Raw genomic sequence first — 27500 nt, forward strand, 5'->3', positions numbered from 1 at the left:
CTCGCCACCATTGAAAAGCCTTCCAGCCAGCCAAGTGACATGCAGGGATTTTGTCATAGAGTTAGCCAAGAGTGTGTGTGTGTGTGTGTGTGTGTGTGTGTGTGTGTGTGTGTGTGTGTGTGTGTGTGTGTGTTTGTGTGTGTGTGTTTGTGTGTGTGTCCTTCGGTTCGACAGATGGGCGGAACAATGTAAAAAGAACAGGAGGCATACGTAGTGGTGGTGACATGTACATCTTTTTTTCTTACATTTGCTGTCTTGTCCGTCTTCATGTAAATACCTGCACTGTACCTCGAGTGACCAAATCCATTCGCGCTGGAAAGTAAATCTAGGACGAGATTCTGGACAAGAGTGTAAACCTATTGCGTCGTGGTGCGTGTACTCCCTTACACACACCCCTCCCTGCCTTTTGTTACGAAAACAGCTCGCGTGAATATGACCCAAGCCTTGACGTAACACCAGTATTTCATAACTTTGAGTAACTAGTCATTAATAAGTGAAAATTTCCTACTCTTTTTTTTTCCTCCCTCGCTTACACTCTGTTTCTTTATAATCCCGAACCTTAGAAGGTCCAGTTTGCTCATCAACTTTCTTTTCATTCTAGGGAGGTTGGTTCGTGCCGGGACATCTAACGAGGCGCTCAGAATTATGTAAGTAGAGTATTGCGTTTTATTTTCTTCACGTGTTACTCAGAGGCAGGGAACGGTGGGGCAGCAGCAGCAGCAGGCCCCGCGCCTTGACACCGCCATAAAGGGAACATGTGTCCGCGTCAGCTGCATCCAACCAACAATAAATAGGCTGGTAGAGCATGTGGGTTAGGCGTAAAAAGAATGAAAAGAAAAAAACACTTAGATTTCCAATATCTTCCTCCCTTCACAGATGCGTAAAAAATACTACACATTTTCTTGCTCTCTCTCTCTCTCTCTCTCTCTCTCTCTCTCTCTCTCTCTCTCTCTCTCTCTCTCTCTCTCTCTCTCTCTCTCTCTCTCTCTCTCTCTCTCTCTCTCTCTCTCTCTCTCTCTCTCTCTCTAGCACTACAACCACCATTGCCACTCTCACAAACCACTGAGCATTCACCACCACCACCACCACCACCACCACCACCATCACCACCACCAACTTCTCTATACCACTTGGGCTAAACTCAATTTCACTTGGTAAAACTTTTGCGATTTCGAAGAATGGAGTCCTGGAGATGGGCAGCAGCCTCACCACGAGCCTGCATATGTGGACTGCTTGAGGAGGAGCAGGAGGAGGAAGAGGAAGAAAAGAAGGCGCTGCTGGAGTGCTTGGAAGAAAGACAGACAGACAGGCACGAAGATAGATGAACTGCGGTGCGTACAGACAGACAGACAAGCAGTAAAGGAAGGAAGGAAGGAAGGAGGGAGGTATATCAAATCTTCGCTGGTGGACTGAGTAGAGATTTCCCCTTCTCACAAAAGCAGAAGTACGTATAGATGATATAGATAAACAGACAGTGAAAAAAAAGGAAGGAGTACGTTAAGTCTTCGCTAGTGGAGTGAGTAGATATTCCTCCTCTTCACAAAAGCACACGGCACGCGATGGATGTAAAAAGTCAGAAGTGTCAAATGATATGAATGAATGACTGGACTCTATCTTTAAACATTATTGTGCCTAATCTCGATTACATTTAATAGGCTCTAGTGGAGGTTATTGGCATTCTCGGGAGCGACTTCATGGATTTAATAATAGTTTAACAAGTATTCTGCACCACCATGACAAAAGTGAATAAATAAAAAAGAATCATGAGAACAGGATGCACCACCTCTGTCTTCTTTGGGTCGCCCGCTTATATAATATGCAGTTGCCAATATCCTCTGTCTTGTGTATTCTCTTCCTCCAACCCTGGTTGTCTCATATCTACTCACCTCTGTAGCCTTTGAAAATATACCTATTGAGACAGGACATTGAGTTAGAATTAGAAGCTCGATTGGTAGTAGTAATATTGTTTTTTATGTGCATGAAGGAATTTGATAAAAGGACAGTAAAAGTAGTGAAAACAACCGCTATTTTGCCATCCCGGAAAGCAAAAAAGTAAACTAGAAAAGAATATTCTTGTTTCTGCAATGGTGATGCATTTTCATGGCTTTGTAATCATTACTATACATTGAAAATATCCATTAACAAAAGTGTGGCAAAGATGTACTGGTGACTTTTTATGTAAGAGGGGCACTGGCCAAAGGACACAAAAACGTTGGAAAAAAAAAAGCCCAGTACAGTGCCATTCCCCTAAGAGAAGTCAAAAGGATTATCGAAAAATGGAGGACAAGTGTATTGAAACCTCCCTCTTAAAATACAGAAGCAGGCATAGAGTTCCAGAGTTTACCAGAGAACGGAATGGACGATTGAGAATACTGGCTAACTCTTGCATGAGAGAGGGGGACAGCAAATGAGAGAAAGTAGAAATTCTTGTGCAGCGAGGCCGCGGGAGTAGGGAAGGTATGCAGTTAACAAGAATAGAAGAGTAGTTAGCGTGAAAATGGCGGTAAATAGCAAGAGATGCAACATTGCGGCTATGAGAGAGAGACTGAAAGCAGTCAGTCAGAGGAGTTCATAAGACGAAAGGCTTTTGATTCCACCCTGTCTAAAACTGCAGTATAAGTGGAACCTCTCCATACAAGGACGGATATGGCCTCTGTATAGAGTTAGTAGCAGTTTTGTGCTATTTTGGGTGACCTCTCTATCATGTAGGCTATAGCACGGGAACAAGCTGAGTTAAACCAAGGTTTGGAAGATTTAGGGAGAAAGATAGAGTGTACGCCTCCATTCCAGACACTATCCCTTCTGTTATGTCCTTACCATACACAGACACCGAAGCAGTAGTCATTCCAAGGAAAATCAGAATAATACCTCTTCAAGTCCCCCCAATCAGCAGAGGCAAAACGCCAGAGGCACCTCCGCTTTGTGAGACCTTGGAGCGATAGGACAAGATACAGATATGAGGTTGTGATCAGAGGAACCCAACGGAGAAGACAAAATGGCAGCATAAGCTGAAGGATTAAAGATTAGAATAAGGTCAAGAATGCTGGGCTTATCCCCAACACGGTAAGGAATACGAGTAAGGTGTTGCACTAATTGCTCTAGGTTATGGAGTTAGTTTACCAGGCTGGTGAGTAAAGAGAGAGGAAAGTCAAAGCTGGTGGTGAACATTGGAGTCTCCAAAAATGGAGATCTCCGCGAAAGGAAAGAGAGTAAGTATGTGCTCCACTTTGTAAGCTAAATAGTCGAAGAATTTTTTTATACCCAGAGGAATTAGATGAGAGGTATACAACACAGATAAAGTTAGTTTGAGAATGACTCCGTAATCGTAACCAGATGGTAGAAAATCCGGAAGATTCAAGAGCGTGGGCACGAGAGCAAGTTAAGTCATTGCGCAAATAGACGCAACATCTAACTTTGGATTGAAAATGAGGATAAAGAAAGTAGGAGAAAACAGAGAAGGGGGGCTACTGTCAGTTGCCTCAGATACCTGATTCGGTGATGAAAAGAAAATGAGGTGCAGTAGAGGAGAGGTGGTGCTGCACAGATTGAAAATTAGACCTAAGATCGCAAATATAACAGACGTTAATGAATAAAATGTTCTTGGGGGTGTCAAGGCACTTAGGGTCAATACCAGAAGAACATTTGTGAACCCTTCCCCAGATGGGGACTCTTAGGCTGGTGTATGAGTCGCCATAATATATATATATATATATATATATATATATATATATATATATATATATATATATATATATATATATATATATATATATATATATATATATATATATTTTTTTTTTTTTTTTTTTTTTTTTTTTTCTTTTTTTTTTTTTTTTTTTTTTGTGTGTGAATGATATGCTTGTGTTTGGTACATGTAGATTTGTGTGAAGGAAGAGAGTTGTTTTTAGAAGGCAAGCAGTGAGTCACGAAGGGAAACGTTCAAACAGGTCACAGATGGGCCACTTTAAAGTTCACAGCACCCCTTGATTCAGTGCGAAAATGGCCCAGTGTTTGAGACCTCACTGGGAGTAATTATTGTTTTGGCAGGTGTCTACTGCCTGCCTCCTCCTGCTGATGGTGGGACTGGGAGTAGTGATGTGTTTTTCGGGGATGATGGCGTAGGTGGTGTTGATGCTTTTGGTGGTGACGGTTATGGGAGTGGTGTTGTAGTACAGATGTTTTAATTGGGAGGATATGGTAGTAGATGTGGATATGATACTGTTGTTTCTGGCTGTGCTGGTTGTGTATTATTAACCAAAATACTTTTACAATAATATTTCGTAGAATATTAAAATGTAGCACACCCCGAAGCTGTTTAACTTCCCCCATAGTTATTAGTCATATTACTCACAGTTATTTATTACCGCCACTGATGCATGGATTCAAAATACATGAAGCGCTTTGAGTGTAATCCACAAGTGATTTATGTTCCATATTACGACCCTAAACTATACGGTTTAGCGTCCCATGATTTGATTTGTTAGGAAGAGAATTTCCAAATTTAGACAGTAACAGAAAAAGAGCATTTCCCTTTGCCATGAGTTAAATAAATAGATACACATGACATTATTTTCTGGAGCAGTTGTAATTGTGTTGTAAAGCAAAATAAGCAAAACTAAATATTTTCGTTCGATATATATATATATATATATATATATATATATATATATATATATATATATATATATATATATATATATATATATATATGTATATATATAACAAGTGCATAAAGAACATCTGTAACGTTCTTGGTGTGATGGAGACTGGCCAAGGACACAAAAAAAAAAGGAATGAAAAAGTTCGCAGTTTTGCCGCTACCGAATGAAAAGGTTAAGTAGTCGAAGACGGAGGTCAGTCTAGTTTCTAAAAGCCGTGTTGTTATTTTCTTAGTGTTGAAAAAAAAAAAGCAGTGTATATAAAAAGAAGCAAAAGCTATGAATATTTTGTTCTTGGTTTTCTAAAACTGAATATGCATTTTAATTTTCGGACCGGCAATGTGTTAGTCACCCTTGCCGAGGCGATTTGCATTGTCCAAGGTCTTGTTGCTGCTCACTGTGCTGTATCTCACTGACAACCTGAGCAGAGGTATAGTCACAATCAGAAGCCGCTCAACCTTCTACTATAGTAAATTCTGTGTTTAAAGCTCTCCCACTGAACCTTAAAGTTGACTGATCTGCTGACAGCCTTATTATATATTACAATTGAATCCTCAGTGTGCCAAGGGACTTCAGATTGAGGGGAAAATGCTAAACAGTGGAAAGGAGCGTGGCATATTGTTGACTTTTAACATGAATCCATCCCTTCTGGACAAGGTGTAGTGTTTTGTTACCTGCTGCTTGGAAAGTCCCAGCAAGATCTTAATAATTTGCTATTCGTCCCACACGTTTCCTGAAAAAAAAAAGTAAGTGAATAAATAAAATTCAAAAGATCGCTGACAATTTTTTTCTTTTCTTTTTTTTTTTTTAGTTTACGTGAGAGGACTGTCAGTCATTCTTACTATGAAACAAGAAAAAAATGTTTTACTGCGGAGAACATAACAGTTTCCAATAAGCTTAACGTGCTCGTATGTCATTTTTTAAGCTTAGAGTATTTTTACACACTTCTTTTCAAGTATTGTTTTGTCGGAATTCAACTTTTAAAAAGCAGTGACTTTTTTGTTTGCTTTGCTATAAATATTCTAACAATGCACCGCTAATCCACTACTTGCTGCTCGTTTTTTTTTTTTTTTTTTTTGCGATCACTTTGTTTATTTCTTTTCCCTGACATGAATCTATTTGAACACGACTATAAATCTCTTAATGGGAGACTCTGTGATACGACTTTTGTGAAGTCCAAAGCTCTCTGTTAAAAATAAGACTGCTTTGCATCTTTACCTTTAATAAAAGTAAGGAGTCAAACTATTCTTTTCAACTTTTGTGATAAATTCTGGTAATACTTACACTAGCTTTGAATTTGCAAGTATCATCGTCAAAGTTATGTGGGTTGCTGCAGCGTGGAGAGAGATCACAGCTCCCCCCTTTACTTATCTGTGTTTGCTTTATCGGCTCATTCATGGTGGCCTAAACCGGGTATGGAGATTTTGGGTATAGTCTGTGCTTTGCTTAGCACAAGGCAGTTGAGGAGATGGCTGGTGTGAGGAACGAGGCTATTGAAATGGTGTGCATACAGCAGGACACTTAGAAATTTGTTGTCCTCTTTTTTAAGATGTTTGCTGTTCGTATTTACCATTGTACATGAAAATATATAGACAGTTAAATGGCAGTGAGTCTGTGTTGCAATAGATATACATTTTTTTTGTTCCTGTTTTTTTTTTTTGTGTGTGTGTGTTCTAGTTCTTTTTTTCTCTGTTTTGTTCTTCTTGTTCTGGATTTCGTTCTTGTTCTTGTTCTTTCTTTCAGCTGCTCCCTTCATAGGCCACAGCTGATAGCCTTCCCCAACGCACTTGGTCCCCTGTGCTTTCTTCAGTTACATTCCGCCATTACAAGTCTACCTTTTTTTTTTCACTGCATCCATAAGCCTTTTCTTAGATCTCACTCTCTCTTTCTCCTGAAGGATAGATCCATTTCCAGCTACCACTGTTCATACTTATAAATATTAATGGGTAACAATGTCAGCCTATACTTAGATCTAATCGAACAATGGTATTTATGGTTAAAGTTATTTGCCAAGTTGAAGTTAAGAGGGAAAAGTTCTCAGAGTGAGGAGAGGCACATCAGGTGACGCAGCGCTAACACAGTGCAAACAGAAGCACGACAGAGGCAGCTTACAACTTTACCAATCGAAAACGTCAGCGTCTTGACTTCGGATACGTGGACCCACTTTGAAAACGACGCTATCTCGGCAGAAACACACACACACACACACACACACACGGGGAACTAGACACCTACCCACCCACCCATACACAACACAGACACACACACACACACACACACACACACACACACACACACACACACACACACACACACACACACACACACACACACACACACACACACACACCTTACCACACTACAAATTGTGTCGGTAACTTAGGTAACGAGTCTCAGGGCCCTTCCCCTAAGGCTGGCTGAGGCAACCCTTACATCCCGCCCCATCACAGCGCGACCCCAACAAATCCGCCTCTCTTCAGCCACTCCAAGCCATCCCATTCCCTCTCGGTCCACTCGAGCGGAGCCCCATGACCACGAGGGCTCCAGCCAGACCCTTCAGCCAGTTTCCCACCACATCCCTGCCCTTCTGGACCCACTTAATGGATGTTTCTCCGCTCGGAACCACTTGAGACTACGCCAAGACTTTCTGGTTGTCCCCTAAACCCTCCATTTCTCGACCCTACAATCTGCCTCGCCCGGAAAAGACAAAGGACAATAACGGAAGACCTGGTCGATGTTGTTCGTTTTTTGCATTTGACTGAAAGCTTATGTGTCGTTGAGGTTTTCATCTCATAGCTGGAAAAAAAAAAAAAGTATCCTTGTTTCCAATACATGAAGAGATAGGTGTCCATACCAGATGTGAAACGTGGCAAAAACAAAGTAAGATGCGTTGAGTTTTTTTTTGTGTGTGTGTGTGTGTGTGTGTTGACAATGGAAAAAAAGAGATAATCCAGCTGCTTCCAAAAAAAAAAAAAAGATAAATAAATAAATAAATATATATATAAATAAATAAAAGTAGGTCTTAGGATTGTTCCATGAGAATGAATGTTACATCTAATAAGAAACACTTGATAGAATCACGAAGTCTCAATTAGGCATTGTTTGTGATGGACGGAAGTGCAGTCTTGATACGAAACGGGCAAAGTATGTGCTGCTGTTATGAGAAGTAGGGATAGAAACACTTGAATAAACAGTTCCCTTGCCAAAAAAAAATTTATTAAAGGCTGAGTGTATCTGTGTGCGTGTGGGGAGCTGGTGTGGGTGCGTCTGTCTGTCTGTTTGTCTTTGTGTGTCGCTGCAATTGAAAGGAAGCCAAAGAGTCCGCACAGCTTTGTTTGTCGCCTCTGGCGGGATTCATAAGATTGACCTCAGCCAGGTATTCTTAAAAATACACCGCCAATCATCTCCAAGAACAATAATTTGCCAACATTTTCTTCCTCAATATTGCTTTTATTACACCCACACATACATTCTCTCTCTCTCTCTCTCTCTCTCTCTCTCTCTCTCTCTCTCTCTCTCTCTCTCTCTCTCTCTCTCTCTCTCTCTCTCTCTCTCTCTCTCTCTCTCTCTCTCTCTCTCTCTCTCTCATCCTTCCGTCCATTCATCCATCCATCCATCCTTCCATCCACAAGAACACTGATCATCCAGGGATATTCTTACTAAGCATATGGACACTGACCATGGAGGAGTTAAGAGAAGAAGCATAGAGGGAAAGACGATAGAGGAAAGGAGAGAAGAGTGGAAGAAAGGCGTGAATTGGGTGGGCGAAAGGAGTAGAGAGTAATTAACTTTGTGGTGTTGGTATCAGATCCAAAATAACTTCACGTGATACAGATATATGAATGTTGCTTGACTATTATTGCGTCGAAAAATAGTGAGCTGTATTATATGTAAAGGGCTTTGTCTAACTTAACTTTTATGGTGTAAGAGTTGAGGTAAAGCAAGAATCATGGAAAATGTATCATGAAATTACGATTATATCTTAATATTTCCATAATTTCAAGAATATTCCTCGTAAAATGAAAATAATTATCTCCTTAATTAATATGCCAACTGCTCAAACCATAACTGTTTTTAGGAGTACTGTATCCTGAAATGAGTAAGTAATACGATGAAACATTTGAGTTATTTATGATATGGAGAAAAAACACCTTTTTTTGTAATTTTCCTGTGTGTTGTACCTGAACTGTGAAGTGTACCGTTGTGATATTATTGTGTGTAATGTATTAGAAATATCAACCTTGTCATGTCACCAAAACATAAATTTTAGAGGTTGTTTTTTATATAACAATGAAAGTATTCTGTAGTTTTCTTTTAAATGGCAGGTAGTCAATTCTCTCTCTCTCTCTCTCTCTCTCTCTCTCTCTCTCTCTCTCTCTCTCTCTCTCTCTCTCTCTCTCTCTCTCTCTCTCTCTCTCTCTCTCTCTCTCTCTCTCTCTCTCTCTCTGTCCACTCCCATATGTCCTTTACTGTCCTTCCTTCGGTTCCTCCTTCTTTTCCTTCACCCTTCGTTTCCTCTACCCCTCCCCTTTACTCTCCCCTCATCCTTTCCCATTTACTCTTTCCCTCACCCCTTCCACCTCCTCTACTTTCCCTTTACCCCTTTCCCTCCCCTGCTCCCGATTGGTCTCCCCGCCTCACACAAACACATTTACATAATTCACCAACTTCCTGGGAGCTGTCAAAACTTACTTCTGGCAAGGTTTTCCTTCCTATTTTTCTTCCTAAGTGTGTATATTCATAAAAAGTCCCATATTTCACTTTTTTTTTCTTCTCTATCCCTCTCCCCTCTCGCCCCCTTCCTCCCTCCTTTCTTCCCGCCCTTGTTTCGCTGTACCTCATTAGCGTAGGATTGGATGATGAAATATTTATTACATAGTGGATAGAAGCTGTTTGTTCTAATTTTCAACACCTCTTGTCTCTTATTTTTTTTTCTCTCTCTCTCTCTTTTTTTTTTTTTTTTAAGGGCGTGAGGTAAAAGTTTTGTCTGAAGGGGAGACTAAAAGAGGACCAAGTTTACGCGTTGGGCTTCATAAAAAAAAATTCCTTCTTGTCCTTAAGTCTTTATAAATCCTCCTTCACCGTCTCTTGAAACCCCCTTCCTCTCTCCCTCCTTCCTACTTTCCTTCCTTTCTTCCGTCCCTTCTTCCTTTTTTTATTTTTTTTCCTTTCGTCCTTTCTTCCATTCCGTTCGTTTTTCCCCTTTTCCTTCCTTTGTTTTGTCGTTCCTTCCTTCTTTCCTTCCTTCCTTTCTTCATTCCTTCCTTTCTTCTTTCCTTTCGTGCTTCCCCTCGTTCCTTTCTTCCTTCCTCCTTTCCTTCCTCTCTTTTCATTCTTTCCTTCCTTTCTTCCTTCCATCCATACATCCATCCATCCATCCATCCATCCATCCATCCATCCATCCATCCTTCCTTCCTTCCATCCTTCCTTCCTTCCTTCCTTCCTCCCCTTACTCCTTTCTTTCTTCCTTCCCTCCCTCTCTCCCTTCTTCTCTTCCATGCGAGTTTAATACGCTTCCCTTCCTCCCTCCTTCCTTCCTTCCTTTCGTTTTGTGCTTCTTTCCTTCCTTTCCCTCCGTCTGTGGAAGTTTACTACACTTTCCCCACTTCCTCCTCCTTCCTTCCTCTCTTTACCTGTGTTGTATAATATTTATCAAAATTTTATCTTTACGTATTTACATTTTCTTTCCTGTTTTTTTTTTATTTCTTTGCTTCTGTTATGATTTTCCATTTTTCCTCTTTTCATTTTCTTCTCTCTCTTCAGGATCTCTTACTTATATTTTTCCTCCGGTCTCTCCCTCTTCTCATCCCAACTCTCTCTCTCTCTCTCTCTCTCTCTCTCTCTCTCTCTCTCTCTCTCTCTCTCTCTCTCTCTCTCTCTCTCTCTCTCTCTCTCTCTCTCTCTCTCTCTCTCTCTCTCTCTCTCTCTCTCTCTGAAAACACGTAATAAGGATTTTTACACAAACTCATACACGCGCACACATACACACACACACACACACACACACACACACACACACACACACACACACACACACACACACACACACACACACACACACACACACACAACAATTTATATATTACCTCAAAATATGTAAATATCACCCACGGTTCTGTTAACTCACACAGGGTCGTTTTTTTCACGTATACGCACACATACACACGCATTACATTAATATAAAATGTAACTTGAGCGCAATTTCAACTTACACACACACACACACACACGTACAGTAATCAACGCCAAAATATCTCTATCTATACGGACTAAGTTCGCACCTACCTGATCCCTTTCACCTGTGTTTGAATTAAAGTGTTCCCTCCCCCTGCCGCTTCTGTCAACACCTGATTATGTTCTATGGACGGAGCGGGTATAGCAGGAGGAGGCAGGGCGGTGGTGGTGCTGGTGGTGTTGGAGGGGAGGCGGCGTGACCCAGTCGGCCAGTAATGCTAACACGGATGATCAAGAGAGGACGCCGGCTTAGTTTGTAGGTACATTGGAATCTCCCAAAATAGAGTCAGAGGGAGTGCTGTTTAGTGTGTGGAATGGCATGAGGTTATGGTACGTTTTGGTGAGTTTTTTGCTGCTTTTTTTGTTTTCCTTTCTGTCATTCTTTCTTTCTTTCTTTCTGTGCGTGTCTGTTTGTCTATCTCTTTCTGTCTCTTTTTTTTTGTCTGCTTGTGTGCCTTTATGCGTCTCTGTCTTTCTTTGTTCCTCTCTCTCTCTCTCTCTCTCTCTCTCTCTCTCTCTCTCTCTCTCTCTCTCTCTCTCTCTCTCTCTCTCTCTCTCTCTCTCTCTCTCTCTCTCTCTCTCTCTCTCTCTCTCTCTCTCTCTCTCCTACCTTCCCTTCCCTTTCTCTCTCACCAATTGATTCACTCACTTGAAATGAAGGAAAGCCAGTCAACGTTTTATATGCGGCACCAAGACTCAGTAGGGGAGACGTGAGCGCCCCTCGGCTAATCTATGCTGGCGGTGGTCGGCCAAAGGCAGCGCGAGGGGCGGTGTGTGGCGTGAGGCGTGCTCCGGGTGACGCGAGCCTTGATGTGCCTCGGCCCGGAAAGCAAATATACCCATCCCTCGCTCTGTTTACAAGCTCCAGAAACACGGTGTTATAGATACCGTGGTGCCTTTTCTTCCTCAGTTCCTCCTCCGTCTCTCAGTCCTGTCATCCCTTGCTACACAATTAATTGGCTTGCTCTATTACCTATGTAAAATCACACACACACACACAAGGGGACACGTAGGGATCATATAACATTATTTCATATAAATCTTTACTTTTGCCATGCTAAAAAAATAATATAAATGGTATTAGCTAATAGGTTTATGGAATTCAAACATTCTTTAATTGTAAAGTAGTAAATTGTTTATTGCATTTCACGTGCTCTTCGGAATTGTTTTCATTTACACTCCAAACGCGTACTGATAAGTAAATCTCTCTCTCTCTCTCTCTCTCTCTCTCTCTCTCTCTCTCTCTCTCTCTCTCTCTCTCTCTCTCTCTCTCTCTCTCTCTCTCTCTCTCTCTCTCTCTCCGCCTTTCTGTATACCTCTCTTCCTCTAAATCCTTCTCTACCTCCTTCCCTCCCTTACCTCCCATCCTCCTTATCACCCTCCCATCCCGCCATCCATCACCTACATCCCTGAAAACGACTCTGAAGTCACCTTGATACCCGCAACCTTCCCGTCAACACGCACAAAAACACACCTCCAATAATAGTGAGCAAAATTTACCTCGCCCAATCTCGGCTCTGGAACATTTGATCGAAGCTTCGGCGCAACACGTGAAAACAACTGCAAGGACACTGGCAGAGAATCCAAGGCAGTGGCGGCCGGTGGAATTAAGGACAAGATGCATTACTCTCCAGAGCATCGTAAGAATTGGACACTTGACGATCCACCTACGTATATTCTTGCCTCGCTTGCTTGCGTACCGGGTAGAGAGAGAGAGAGAGAGAGAGAGAGAGAGGTGAGTGGATACATACTTGCCAACCTACTCTCTCTCTCCTTCCTATATTTCTAGGACTGAGGACAGAGAGAGAGAGAGAGAGAGAGAGAGAGAGAGAGAGAGAGAGAGAGAGAGAGAGAGAGAGAGAGAGAGAGAGAGAGAGAGAGAGAGAGAGAGGGGGGGAACAGGACAAAAATTAGATAAAAAGGAGGAAAGATAGACGGAAAAAATAAAAACGACTGGGAGAGAGAGAGAGAGAGAGAGAGAGAGAGAGAGAGAGAGAGAGAGAGAGAGAGAGAGAGAGAGAGAGAGGAACAGGACAAAAAAATGAGATAAAAAGGAGAAAAGATAGACGAAAAAATTTTAAAGAACGACTGAGAGAGAGAGAGAGAGAGAGAGAGAGAGAGAGAGAGAGAGAGAGAGAGAGAGAGAGAGAGAGAGAGAGAGAGAAACATGGCCGTTGGTATCCCCTCTGTTTACTCTACCGCTACTCTGCACAGCTTTTGTTTTCAGGCCAGATTATGCACCGCACTGCCATGAGGGGAGGTGGGGGTGGTCGGCGCTCCCCTTCCTGTTTTCCATGGCGCCTCCTCGACCGAGGGACACGAACCTGTGCTACCCCAATCGCCTTTCCGCTGTTTACCTGTGAGTTTTTAATGAAGCCGTGGGTGGGGCTGAGGCAGAAGAGTCTAAAAAACGTGAAAACCTCCCACCAATGCCACTATTTTGCACCCACGCGCTAAAATGGACTTTCTGAAAATCTCTGGGCTGATTCACTCCCCCTTTTGACACACCTAGGCACTCGTAACCCGGCCTGGCACTCATGATCTCACCCGGCACTCAGGAACTAGTCTAGCCCCTCAGAAAAGTAAGTCCCAGCCCCAATATTACCCGAGCCATGAATCGTTTATGAATGCGTTTCGTTCATTATTCAATTTCCAAGTACTCGTATTCAGCCAGAGAGAGAGAGAGAGAGAGAATGAATAGATAAACCAATGCATGATTTTTCAACTTCATAACGTCATTCACTCTTCTTTTATTTTTTACACTTAATTTAAAGCTACAGTTTTCTTTTTCTTTTTTCATTTACTGAGTCGCATTTTTTTTTCATCGCTATTATTCTCCTCTCTCACAAAATCCAAATCACCCTTTTTTTTCTTCTCTTTCCAGCATTCCCATCCAGTATTTTTTTCTCTCCCAGTCCCTCCCACGTACACAGTTCCAGCATCAGACTCATTAGCATGCTTGTGTCAGTTCGTTCGGTCATATTTTGCGCGTCACCCACCCGTTCAGTCATCCCAGCACCAGGAAATTGTAGCGCTGTGGTTTGAGGGAAGGTGGAAAGTCAGGCGAGAGATGGGGATGTCTGGTCGCCGCCTCACGCACCAAATACATGCATGGAATAATTTGCATAAGAGATATACACCTGTCCGCCCGCTTGAAAGTGTGGCCAGACTACTTGTTTTGCTGCCTCCCTGTTTGTATGTGTGTGTATGTATGTCAGTCTCTCTCTCTCTCTCTCTCTCTCTCTCTCTCTCTCTCTCTCTCTCTCTCTCTCTCTCTCTCTCTCTCTCTCTCTCTCTCTCTCTCCCCATTTTTGGGTGGCAAACCGTAATTTATTGCTCCTCGGGGGAAGGGAGAAGACTTCCTCCAGCAGTCTCACCTCTTATCTCTCCTCCTCCTCCTCCTCCTCCTCCTCCTCCTCCTCCTCCTCCTCCTCCTCCTCCTCCTCCTCCTCCTCCTCCTTTTCCTCTCTTCCTCCCTCGTCTCTTTTTTTTATCTACATCTCTTTTATGTTCCCACAGACTTGGTCACGATGAATTTACAATAGGAAAATCAAATAGAGAGAGAGAGAGAGAGAGAGAGAGAGAGAGAGAGAGAGAGAGAGAGAGAGAGAGAGAGAGAGAGAGTACTATACACACATAATTTCACTTTACAAGACCCAACGGAACCTTCTTGTCGCATTCTCTCTCTCTCTCTCTCTCTCTCTCTCTCTCTCTCTCTCTCTCTCTCTCTCTCTCTCTCTCTCTCTCTCTCTCTCTCTCTCTCTCTCTCTCCATTTTCTTCCATTCGAAACAAGATTTTCCTTTCCTATGTATATTGAACTTGTAGAGTTGAATAAATCCCCATCTGTCTCAATCATACACACGGTCAGCAAAAAAGTGTTCCAGGTCAGCGCAGAGTAATACAGATACACTTCACTCTTTTCCATGTGACAGAGGAACATAAGAACATAAAACATGGGAAACTGCAAGAAGCTATCAGACCTAATCGTGGCAGTCCCTCTTGAAAAGTTATATTCAAAAGGGGAATAGGAAGGAAATGGCTATCAGATCGAGTGGTAGATAAGTGCAATAAGCTCAGTAATCCACGTTGTTAGTGGTGAGTCATTAGGGAACTTTAACATAAGATTAGATGGATGAGGATGGTAGGTGGAAGTAGGGAGGTTTGCTTCGTGCAGGGACAACCATGTGTAGACCTGATGGCTTCTTATAGCTTCCCTTATTTTCTTATGTTCTTAGGCGCAAAACATGCCTATCTATTTATACCTACCATCCCCAGCCATACGTATGTCTAATCCTCTTTCGACACTCCCTATTGACTTGGCACCAGCAACCTTATTTTACTGAGTCCATTCCATACGTCTTGGTTGGAGAGTCTCGCTGTGGTGGCCCCTCAGGTGTCTGTGATGGTGGTGATGATTCGAGGAAGGTACAGGAAGCAGCCACGACGGTGAATATTTTGAAGGGTGGAGAGGGAGATGGTTGTTTCATTACAGTTTTTGACGTGTAGTGGATCAAACTGGGATTTCTCTGGCGCTATCTTATTGGGGTTCAGGTTCATATTGTTGTCATATGTTGGAGATCCAGTGGTGCTTTTTATACCGATGGTGCATGAGAATGAATAAACAGACTGGCAGAGACAGATGAGGAAAGAGGCATATAGATGAATGGACAGAGTTAGGAATTTGGAGTTAAATAAATAACTAGTGATAGATGGGCAGATTGATTAGAGAGAGAGAGAGAGAGAGAGAGAGAGAGAGAGAGAGAGAGAGAGAGAGAGAGAGAGAGAGAGAGAGAGAGAGAGAGAGAAAGAGAGAGAGAGAATAATTGACTGAGTGACTGACTGAATACGTAACTAGCTAACAAAATGACAGAATAACACAAAACAGGTAAAAAACAAACCTAATATGAAATATACATGATATGCATAAACAAACACGTCGTTTTATATTCTAAAACGTGAATTAACTCACTGCAAAATAAACATAAACTAAAACTATATATGTATTGTCACTAGCAGAAGAGGAAGAGGGAGGAGAAGGAGGAAGGATAAGTGAAGGAGAGAGAGTTGGGGAAGAGGAAGAGGAAGAGGAGAACGAGAGAGGCTTTAGAGGCGCTTATGTAGCCGTGGGAAGAAGGGGAGGCAGTGGAGGTAGTAGGAGCAGCAGCAGAAGGAGGAGGGAGGAGGAGGAGGAAAAGGGGAGGGAAGGAGGAGGAGGAGGAGAAGGAGGGAAAGATGTGAATCAAGAAGTGAATGTGTTTCTCTGGGTGAGTGGGAAGGCTATTACGAGGAGAGAGAGAGAGAGAGAGAGAGAGAGAGAGAGAGAGAGAGAGAGAGAGAGAGAGAGAGAGAGAGAGAGAGAGCAGACTTCCGCGTGGGGAGAGGAGGGAGGGTGAGATGGGACGCGTCGAGCCATTAATGTGTTGTAGTGAATTCCTATGGGAGATCTGAAAGGGGAAAGCTGTTGGAGTGAGGCAGTGGCTGGTGCGGTGAGGGCAGGGACGAGGAGTTAAGAAGTAAGAATGAAGAGTAGGAATAGAGATGAGAGAAGGTTATAGGAGGGACTGAAGAAAGAAGGAGTAGCAAAGTTTAAGAGAGAGAGAGAGAGAGAGAGAGAGAGAGAAGAGAGAGAGAGAGAGCGAGAGAGAGAGAGAGAGAGAAGAGAGAGAGAGAGAGAGAGAGAGAGAGAATATAATATGGAAAGAAGAGAATAGGACCAACTAAAGAACAGGAGTAGCAGGGTTTACGAGGGAATGACATAGAGAAAGAGAAAATATATGTGGATAGAAAGGAATAGGAAGGATTGAAGAAGTAGCAGAGTATTGAGAAAGAGAGAGAGAGAGAGAAAGAGAGAGAGGGAGGGGAATATATATATGGAAAGGCCGGATTGCAACATAAAAAGAGGATTATGTAGTGGATAAAAGTCTTGTTATCCGGGTGGGAAGGCGCACGTGTATTGTGCCGGCGACTTTTTGTGTCTCCGGAGTGGCCCCTGTCATAGCGCTGGCGGCGGGTGGCGGGCGTGCAGGCGGCGGCGTTTCACTGGGGAGAAAAGCGCAGTTTTGCCGAGTCACGGAATTGAGAAATGTTTCCGGTCGCTCCCCAACCCCCCTCCCTCCGCTTCCTTTCTGTAGTTTCTCCGAGATTCCGCCCAAATACGGAACGAAAAACGGATGAAAACAGGAAAAAATATTATCTCCATGAAGGGAAGAATAGTGTGTGTGTGTGTGTGTGTGTGTGTGTGTGTGTGTGTGTGTGTGTGTGTGTGTGTGTGTATGTGTGTGTGTGTGGAAAGAGAGATAAAGAGGAAAAAGAGAAAGAGGGAGGAAAAGTCTCGGCGTTTTGGATGAAATGTGACATTGTGTTCAGTTGCCTTTATGTCTGCGGGTTACGTGGGGACAGTACACACACACACACACACACACACACACACACACACACACACACACACACACACACACACACACACACACACACACACACACACACACACACACAGCACAGCACGGCACAACACAACACAACACAACACAACACAGCAAGGGTAAAGGAAGGAATACAGTAAATGCGTACATAATGCTGTAAGGTGCAAGTACTCGTAGTGGCTGGAAATAATTCAGTAAATACGGAAAGTAACAAGAATAAATGTCATGGGCTGTGATGTTTCGGGACAATGCAAGATTACGCCAGCAGGAGGTAGAATAATAATGGTAAGAACAATATTAACGTGGAAAAAATAGATATAACCTCAGTAGGTAGAATAATAAAACCAAGAATAATAGTGACGGAGGAGAAATATATAACAGCTGCAATAGTAGAATAATAATGGCAAGAAAACAATAACAGTGCGGAAGAAGTATTTAAAAGCAGCACTTGGTAGATTGATAATAACAAAAAAAAAAAGTTCCAACAGGGAAGGTGTTATATAAAAAGTAGCAACAATTACAATAATAATGACAAATACAATGATATCAAGGAAAGATATATAAAGAAAAGACAAGCGAACGAAGAATAATAAAACTTCCAATAAGAAGAAAAGGTAGGAAAGAAGAGAGAGAAGGAAAACATATTTCCAACGCGCCAAGCTAGAATAATAATGATAAAAGCAGTGAGAAGAGAAAAAAAAAAGATAAATACGAGAGAAGAATACACAGAATAATAACAATATTAGGAGGGAAAGAGAGAAAAGAAGAGAAGAAAACAATTGTCCAAGACCCAGATATAGAATGATAATAAAAACAATAATAACACGAAGAAATAAAGGAAAGAATATAGAAAAAAAAATGGCAACAATGACTGGAGAGGAAACGGAAATAGAAGGGAAGAAAACAGCTGCCTGAGACGCTATCTTACAATAATGATCATAAAAGAAAGAAGTATAAGAGAAACACCAGTAAAAAAAGATATAAGATAATAACAACAAGTATCAGGAGGGAAGGGAAAAGGGGAAAGAAGTAAGGGAAGAAAACAGCTGGTCGGGACACCAGGTTTCCTTCCCCGTAGTGGTGGAAACCTCACTACTGCTCCTTTACTGGGAACTTGTGCGATACAGTCCACGCCAGCAGCTGCCGGTGAGTGAGGAGGATGACCCGCCTCTGCTGCCCTGCTGGACCCTCACGGCGGACCGTAAACAAACTTAACACAGTACCTTTGTCCGTAGTTCTGAAGTCAAACCGTGGAGCATGAAGACTTCTGAAAGTCGAGGAATCCAAAGCCACAGCACACACACACACACACACACACACACATGCTGACCCTACAAAACACTACACGTAAATACCAATAAAGTCAGCAGCACTCAGAGGAACCTAAGAACTTCATGCGGCTGTCCTCGTGTTCATGGTTAGTTGTCCCTGAGATGCAGTGTCGCTGTCTTGAGTCAGCTCGAATCAGCAGCAGCAAGAGCAGACCGAGCTAAAAGTTGGGAGATGAGAATTTCAACCCGCGTGGTTTTTGCCTTCGGGGGGAGGGGTTACGTGGAGAGGAATGAAAGAATGACGCGGGATTAAGATGAAAGAAATGCATTTCTAAAAAAAGTCATTAAGGATTGTGAAGGGGAACCTTTTAAAATGCGCAATTTTTTCTTTGTTTTTGCCTCTTCGTGGAGAGTAAAGACTGATTACAACTGAGAAGCTAAGAAGGAAAGAAACGACTAACACAGCGCAAAAAAAAAAAAAAAAAAAAATCCCATCGTTAGCTGCATGTTTATCACAAAATAAATAAATAAATAAATAGATAAATATATAAGTGAGTAAATAGAATGCAATAAAACTCCCTTCGTTTACTGCATAATTATTAGATGTTGACTGGTGGACAAGGGAGGAAAAGTAGAAAATTAATTACTAAGAGTTATTTCCTATTTTTTACGACAGATTTTTCGATGCATGGTGTTCATTAGAGAGGTTAGTGAACGGATCATGAAAAATAACAACCTGAAACTGTGATGTGAAATTTGTTGTGGCGCCAGTAAGCCAGTCAGTCAGTCGATGCCTCCAGTGAAGCTCCTGGCAAGCCTTATCCTGAAGGTTGACCACAGAACACCCAGTAACTGAAAGAACACCAGTAACTAAAAGGGTGACCACAAATCACCCTGTAGCTAAAAGGGCACCAGTAATTTAAAAGACTAACCACAAAATACCCAGTAACTAAAAGGCTGACCACAAAGCCGCTACCAGGTAAGAAGCTTTGATAGTGAAATCCTGAGAGTAATATTTTGCTTTAAGTCTACACTTTCATGCCAACAAAAAGTACCGATAGACATATTTTAAGCTAGTATTTTTTTTATTGATGTTTGCATTTTGCTGGTGCCCTTGCGCTTCCTTTACAAGTGAAAAGGGATACTGTTCCGAGCTGCGCTTCCGAGGGATCTTTCACCACCGCGGCCACGACTCATCAACGCAACACATTTGGAACGCTACCAAGAGTTCAACACTGCACACTATAAATAGGAGGTCAGAGTTTATTCTTGTTTCTCTGCTGCATCTCCACGAATGTTCCAAGTAAATTTCTGAACGATGAAGAACAATTTGGATTTTTCATGGCGTTATGTTATGTGGTCCGAAGAGATAAAGAACAGCTTTGATGGTGTTATGTTCTGGGGTCGATGCAGTAAAGAAGAACAGGTTATACAGGTTTGATGGTGTTATACTGTATGATCCAAAGCTCCGAGCCGCGCAGTTCACGGATGTTCACTCCCTGACTCACTGAACGCAAATAAGCGTGTGTATGTGCGTCTGTCAGCCAGAAAATGACTCTGAGCTAAAAATATTTATAATTTATGCTTGACGTTCAGCCATATTGAATAATGTTTTGTTGAACAGATGAATAAAAAATGGCGGCTATTAGTACCTATCAGCATTAGACGGCTGCCGCTGCAATTGATGTATTTGTTAGTCAGCGAGCCAGCGTGGTGCAGCGGCGGGGAAATATCAGGAGTGTGCCGGTGTGTGCGGCTCTGACTGACCTGGACGGTGTGGCGGGATGGAACTAAACAGTATACTAAGTTTCTTGTTTTTTCATGTTGATTTTCTCTTGACTATTGTTCTTTTCCTTATTTTTTTTTTTTTTTTTTGCCTTATTATATGGAATAAGTTAAGCAGCATACCCCACACTTGCATAGTATCAAGTATGCGTCCTTTTCAGATGAGAAGTCCACGTTTATTACTGTCGTGGGATAAATAAATCACCTCTCCATCTTTATTTTAAGCTGTCTTGCAAAGGGCAACAAAGAATGCTAAAAAAAAAAAAAATAAATGCTCGCTAAAAAGAAAAAAAGGCCAACTGAGTAGGAAAAAGGTCCACTAATGAAAAGGCTCACTGTTATTTGTGTTCATGAAGACATACAAAGAAGTCCCCAATGTCCTCGCTCCGTTCCTTCTAGTTCCCTTTTGATACATGCAGGAGATAATGAGACACGCAATATACGTGCATACTTCACTTTGCGCTGCTTGTATGAGTCACTATCCGAGCTGTCTGCACCACAAGAAATGTAGGCCACGTTCTACCAGAGGGTGGGATCTCCTCTTCCCTCCCCCACTAATGCAACTAAATACTGCTGAAAAGGGGGCATTACAGCGGCTACGGTCGATTCAGTGTGCTTCTCGTCCTGTTTGTTAGCTGCCATGACCCACTATTTCGTCACTTATCAGGGTTTTGTTGGGTCTTTATGATGTACCACCTCGGCATACATCAGTGTCAGTGTCCGGCTTCTTTACTCGTATATTCCTTTGGTGGCGGAACAAGATCAATAAACTTTGAGAACTTGTAAACATTAGCTCATTATGGTCATCTTTAAAGGAAGAATGATTAATTGACTGCTTGGTTAATTTAATACACCATAAAAACGGTGTGTGTGTGTGTGTGTGTGTGTGTGTGTGTGTGTGTGTGTGTGTGTGTGTGTGTGTGTGTACGTGTTTCAGAAAATTATTTCATGTGGACCAAAAGAGAGTACATGTGATTAGCTTTGTTATAATCTTTATACTTTTTTTTTTAGAATTTGTTTTTATGTACAGTACAATACTTACGGTCAATAACCTATCTATATATCTATCTGTGTGTGTGTGTGTGTGTGTGTGTGTGTGTGTGTGTGTGTGTGTGTGTGTGTGTGTGTGTGTGTGTGTGTGTGTGTGTGTGTGTGTGTGTGTGTGTGTGTGTGTGTGTGTGTGTGTGTGTGTATGCTCGCGCGTGTTTAATTTGGGCTTGAACGTGATATAAAGCAGTCTCCTGTCGTCTTCTCTCCTTGCTTTCCCGCTTGCTTCGGTAAAAGTAATTGCAGTGTAGTAGCAGCAGGAAACCAGCCACTCCCACTGGCGCTTCGTCCTATAATTTTTCTTGTTTAAACATGTCTTTCCGCCGCCTTGCCCATCTCTTGTCACTCTCCTTTTTCCCCCCGCTACACATTTTTAATCATGCATTTCCCTCAGTGTCGTTGCTTTCCCTCTCCTTTTCATCCCTCGTTTTCTTTTTACTAATGTACTTGCATTTCCAGCCACAGCTTTTTCCCTCATCTTCCTTTTTCTTTATTCTCTCTCTATCTTTTCTTCCCTCTTTCTCATCACTTCCCTCATCAGTTATGCATTGGCTACTTCAACGCACCTTCTTCTCTCCCTCTTTTTATCTTCTTTCCCTTTTGTCTCCTTCCTTTCTGTAACAAGAGGAGACGCTGTCTTTTTTTTTTTTATGTAGGAGGAACACCGGCCAAGGGCAACAAAAATCTAATAAAAAAAAAGCCCACTGAGATGCCAGTCCCGAATAGGATCCGAAGCGGTTGTCAAAAAATTCAAGGATAAGTGTCTTAGAACCTCCCTCTAGAAAGAGTTCAAGTCATAGGAAGGTGGAAATACAGAAGCAGGAAGGGAGTTCCAGAGTTTACCAGAGAAAGGGATGAATGATTGGGAATACTGGTTAACTCTTGCATTAGATAGGTGGACAAAATAGGGGTGAGAGAAAGAAGAAAGTCTTGTGCAGCGAGGCCGCGGGAGGAAGAGAGGCATGCAGTTAGCAAGATCAGAAGAGCAGTTAGCGTGAAAATAGCGGTAGAAGATAGCTAGAGATGCAACATTGCAGCGATGAGAAAGAGGCTGAAGACAGTCAGAGGAGAGGAGTTGATGAGACGAAAAGCTTTTGATTCCACCCTGCGGTATGAGTGGAACCCCCCTGACATGTGAAGCATACTCCATACACGGATGGATAAGGCCCCTGTACAGAGTTAGCAGCTGGGAGGTGAGAAAAACTGGCGGAGATGACTCAGATCGCCTACCTTCATAGAAATTGTTTTAGCTAGAGATAAGATGTGAAAAATTCCAGTTTAGATTATGAGAAAAGGACAGACCGAGAATGTTCAGTGTAGAAGAGGGGGCCAGTTGACTGTCATTGAAGAAGAGGGAATAGTTGTCTGGAAGGTTGTGTCGAGCTGATAGATGGAGGAATTGAGTCTTTGAGGCATTGAACAATACTAAGTTTCCTCTGCCCCAATCAGAAATTTTAGAAAGATCAGAAGTCAGGCGTTCTGTGGCTTCCCTGCGTGAACTGTTTACTTCCTGAAGGGTTGGACGTCTGTGAAAAGACGTGGAAAGTGCAGGATGGTATCATCAGCGTAGGAGTGGATAGGGTAAGAAGTTTGGTTTAAAAAATCATTGATGAATAATAGGAAGAGAGTGGGTGACAGGACAGAACACTGAGGAACACCACTGTTAATAGATTTAGGAGAAGAACAGTGACCGTCTACCACAGCAGGAATAGAACAGTCAGAAAGGAAACTTGAGATGAAGTTATAGAGAGAAGGAGAGAAGCCGTAGGAGGTTAGTTTGGAAATCATAGCTTTGTGCCAGACTCTATCAAAAGCTTTTGATATGTCTAAGGCTACAGCAAAAATTTCACCAAGATCTCTAAAAGAGGATGACCAAGACTCAGTAAGGAAAGCCAGATCACCAGTAGAGCGGCCTTGACGGAACCCATACTGGTGATCAGATAGAAGGTTGTGAAGAGATAGATGTTCAAGAATCTTCCTCTTGAGGATAGATTCAAAAACTTTAGATAGGCAGGAAATTAAAGCAATAGGACAGTAGTTTCAGGAATTAGAACGGTCACCTTTTTTTAGGAACAAACTGAATGTAGGCAAACTTCCAGCAAGAAGGAAAGGTAGATGTTGACAGATAAAGTTGAAAGAATTTGACTAGGCAAGGTGCGAGCACGGAGGCGCAGTTTCGGAGAACAATAGAAGGAACCCCATCATGTCCATAAGCCTTCCGAGAGTTTAGGCCAGTGAGGGCATGGAAAACATCATTGCAAAGAATTTTAATAGGTAGCATGAAGTAGTCAGAGGGTGGAGGAGAGGGAGGAACAAACCCTGAATCGTCCAATGTAGAGTTTTTATCAAAGGTTTGAGCGAAGAGTTCAGCTTTAGAGATAGATGTGATATCAGTGGTGCCATCAGGTTGAAATAAAGGAGGGAAAGAAGAAGTAAAGTTATTGGAGATATTTTTGGCTAGATGCCAGAAGTCACGAGGAGAGTTACATCTTGAAAGACTTTCTTGAGACACTTTCTATTAATGAAGGAGTTTTTAGCTAGTTGGAGGACAGACTTGGCATGGTTCCGGACAGAAATATAAAGTGCATGAGATTTTGGTGATGGAAGGCTCAAGTACCTTTTGTGGGCCACCTCTCTATCATGTATAGCAAGAGAACAGGCTGTGTTAAACCAAGGTTTGGAAGGTTTAGGTCGAGAAAAAGAGTGAGGGATGTACGCCTCCATGCCAGACACTATCACCTCTGTTATGCGCTTGGCACACAGAGACGGGTCTCTGTCACGGAAGCAGTAGTCATTCCAAGGAAAAACAGCAAAATACCTCTTCAGGTCCCCCCCAACTAGCAGAGGCAAAACGCCAGAGGCGCTTCCGCTTAGGAGGATCCTGAGGAGGTACTGGAGCGATAGGATAAGATACAGATATGAGATTGTGATCGGAGGAGTCCAACGGAGAAAAGAGGATGACAGCATAAGCAGAAGGATTAGAGGTTAGGAAAAGGTCAAGAATGTTGGGCGTATCTCCAAGACGGTCAGGAATATGAGTAGAGTGTTGCACCAATTGCTCTAGGTCATGGAGGATAGCAAAGTTGAAGGCTAGTTCACCAGGATGGTCAGTGAAGGGAGAGGAAACCAAAGCTGTTGGTGAACATTAATGTTTCCAAGAATGGAAATCTCTGCAAAAGGAAAGAGAGTCAGAATGTGCTCCACTTTGGAAGTTAAGTAGTCAAAGAATTTTTTTTAGTCAGATAAATTTAGTTCGAGAGTGACTCTGTAGTCGTAGCCAGATGGTGGAAAACTCAGAAGATTCAAGAGCGTGGGCACGAGAGCAGGTTAAGTCGTTGCGCACATAAACGCAACATTTAGCTATGGATTGAAAATAAGGATAGAGAAAGTAGGAGAGAACAGAAAAGGGGTTACTGTCAGTTGGCTCAGACACCTGAGTTTCAATGAGGAAAAGAAGATAAGGTTTATTAGAGGAGAGGTGATATTTTACAGATTGAAAATTAGATCTAAGACCGCAAATGTTGCAGAAATTAGTGAAGAAAAAGTTGATGGGGGGTGTCAAGACACTTTGGGTGGATACCAGAAGAGCAGTCCGACCTGGGGACATTTGTGGTCCCCTCCGCAGATAGGGACTCCGAGGCTGGTGTAGAAGTCCTGATAATTTTCAATTTTGAGTGAGGGGTGTGTGTGAAATTAGGTCTTTGTTGTTTTGTGTGAAGAAAGAGAGTTGTCTTTAGAGGGCAGGCTGTGACTGCCCCCTTGTGTTGTGAGACACAAAGAGAAACGTTCAGTAAGGTCACAGCTGGGTTTAATGATAAGTTCACAGCACCCCCCTGATACAGTGCTTTAGACCTCACTGGGAGTAATTATCGCAGGTACCTACTGCCTCCTCCTGAATGCTTGTGAGGGCTCGCTTTTCAGAATGTGATACGCAGCAAAATGAGGTACTCTGTATTAAAATGTTTGTCACTGGTAACTGTATTGTTTTCAGATGCAGTGTGTGTGTGTGTGCGTGTGTGTGTGTGTGTGTGTGTGTGTGTGTGTGTGTGTGTGTGTGTGTGTTATTGTTTTATATGTAAAAGAGAAATAAAACGTATCATACTTTATCAACAAAGACTAAAAAAAGCCATGAAGGACAAGATTGAGAGAGAGAGAGAGAGAGAGAGAGAGAGAGAGAGAGAGAGAGAGAGAGAGAGAGAGAGAGAGAGAGAGAGAGATGAGCACGCCGTGGAAGCGCTGATTGAGGATTCAGAGGATGAGTGACGCTTGGCGGAGCTCAATTCGCGACCAAATCCATAGGAGCGAACCCCGGACCTTCCTGAATGGCCGGCCAACCGTCTTGCCTCAGTCCTGCAGCATTCCGGTCACCTGTGTGATGCCCTGTGCTCCACTGGCCATCTGAGCGTCCCTGCGGGCTCTGTGTGGGTGATGGGGAAAATAACCCTTTTTCTTCTTTCATAAAGGTGTCATATGATCTAGTGTCCCAGTTGTTGCAACGTCAAAATACGAGTCAGTTAGTTATCACAGTTACTTAATGACGTGATTAGTAGGGAGCGGTTTATTAAAATGACGTTGTATAGTTGAGTTTGGTTGAAATTAGAAAGAAAAGTTGAAGGGTTAGTTATGTGTTCTGTAGTTAATGGCAATGGTGGATGATGTGATGAAACCTTCATCTTTATTCTTCCATATCTTTTACTTTAGATTTGCATATGTTGTTTAACGAAAGGCCTCGTAGTTAAGGGCTAACGATTCTGCTGTTGTTTATTCCTTATTTGTGATCCTTATTTGTGCAGAACTTTAAATATTTTATCTTTTCACTTCGTACACTCTAGTTGCAAGATGCCAATAAACTTACACGTGGCAAGCCCCTTATACGAGTAAAACATACATGTCAATATCTATCTATATTCAACACCAGTTTCAATTACACTTGTGACATTGAGCTTCTTATTTGTTCGATTTCCACTTCAGAACATGGCGGTGTTTGTGTTGTCAGCTCACCTGCACCTGCCATGAATTACTCAATGATGTAAGGCGTCGTGACACATCAATCAATCAGTCACTCAAGGCAAGCAAAGGTAAACAAACCCAGACTTGCTTTGAATAGCGCGCACACACACACACACACACACACACACACACACACACACTGATCCCGTGTGATGTGAAATACTTTAGTGTATGATACTGAGCTGCGCATTGGATGCTTGAGTCTTTCATGGGCAAGTCAGGTGAACCACTTGTCCGAGTCTCCAACACACACTCCGGTGCTTCACTCTGGCTGCGTGTTGCGAATCGCTTCCCTTGCTTCCTGTTATTGACTTCTGAAGGTAAAATTGTGTCAAGGAGAATTCATAAAAACGAAGGAAAAGTGGAATTATTAAGAACATCGAAAAATCTCAAATGCCTGAAGAAGAGATACTCGTGTCTGACTTGCGTGGTAAAGATCCTTAGCTTTACATCGCACACGCGTCTGGGAAAATCAAGGGTGTATATCTTTTCTTTCTACGACATACATTTACGAGTACACGAAAAGAAAGTGTTAGGAGTCTTTCATTCCCCAATTTTTTTTTTTTTTTTTCGTTTTAATTTTGTTGCTGGAAATTGTACGAGTAAACGTGATACCCAAACCTTCAACTCAATTCCACCACTCAATACAAAAAAGAACCAAATGAAAGAACATTAGCATCAGTTAACAAGAAAATGAAATGAAGTTATGAACTGTCTATTTTCACTTTTATTCCCTGACAGCGTTAAGTTCATTTAGACAATCAGCTTCTAATATCCTGTATCCTATTCTCTATGTCACAAGTTCCAGAATTTTATCGTACATGAAGTGAGGAAGAAAAAAAAACTGAGTACGCTCTTCATCATCGAGTGAGTTCGTTGAGGTGAACGTGCCTGGTGTTGAGTTACAGGTGAAATTAAACTATCTATGTACGTACCAGTCTTACTTTGTTATCAGGCTTGGACAGGGATCGTAGTCTGAGTCAGGACGACGCCCGCCAATCATGCCACATTTAGCAAGACTCCGCGTCCACCAAGCTCACTAAGAAGATCTCCTTTAATCTCCTTTTGCCTC

General features: G+C 42.3%; 1 protein-coding gene across 1 annotated transcript in view; it reads left to right on the forward strand.

The window, feature by feature from the left end:
• The window catches only part of LOC135101786 (uncharacterized), a 398691-nt gene that overhangs the window by 275241 nt on the left and 95950 nt on the right, over nt 1–27500 (forward strand). The window contains exon 9 of the mRNA XM_064006081.1: nt 602–647. Within this exon, the coding sequence (XP_063862151.1) occupies nt 602–647 (46 nt within the window). The remainder of the gene's footprint in view (nt 1–601; nt 648–27500) is intronic.

This window comes from Scylla paramamosain, chromosome 7 (assembly GCF_035594125.1).
Source record: "Scylla paramamosain isolate STU-SP2022 chromosome 7, ASM3559412v1, whole genome shotgun sequence".
Taxonomy (NCBI): domain Eukaryota; kingdom Metazoa; phylum Arthropoda; class Malacostraca; order Decapoda; family Portunidae; genus Scylla; species Scylla paramamosain.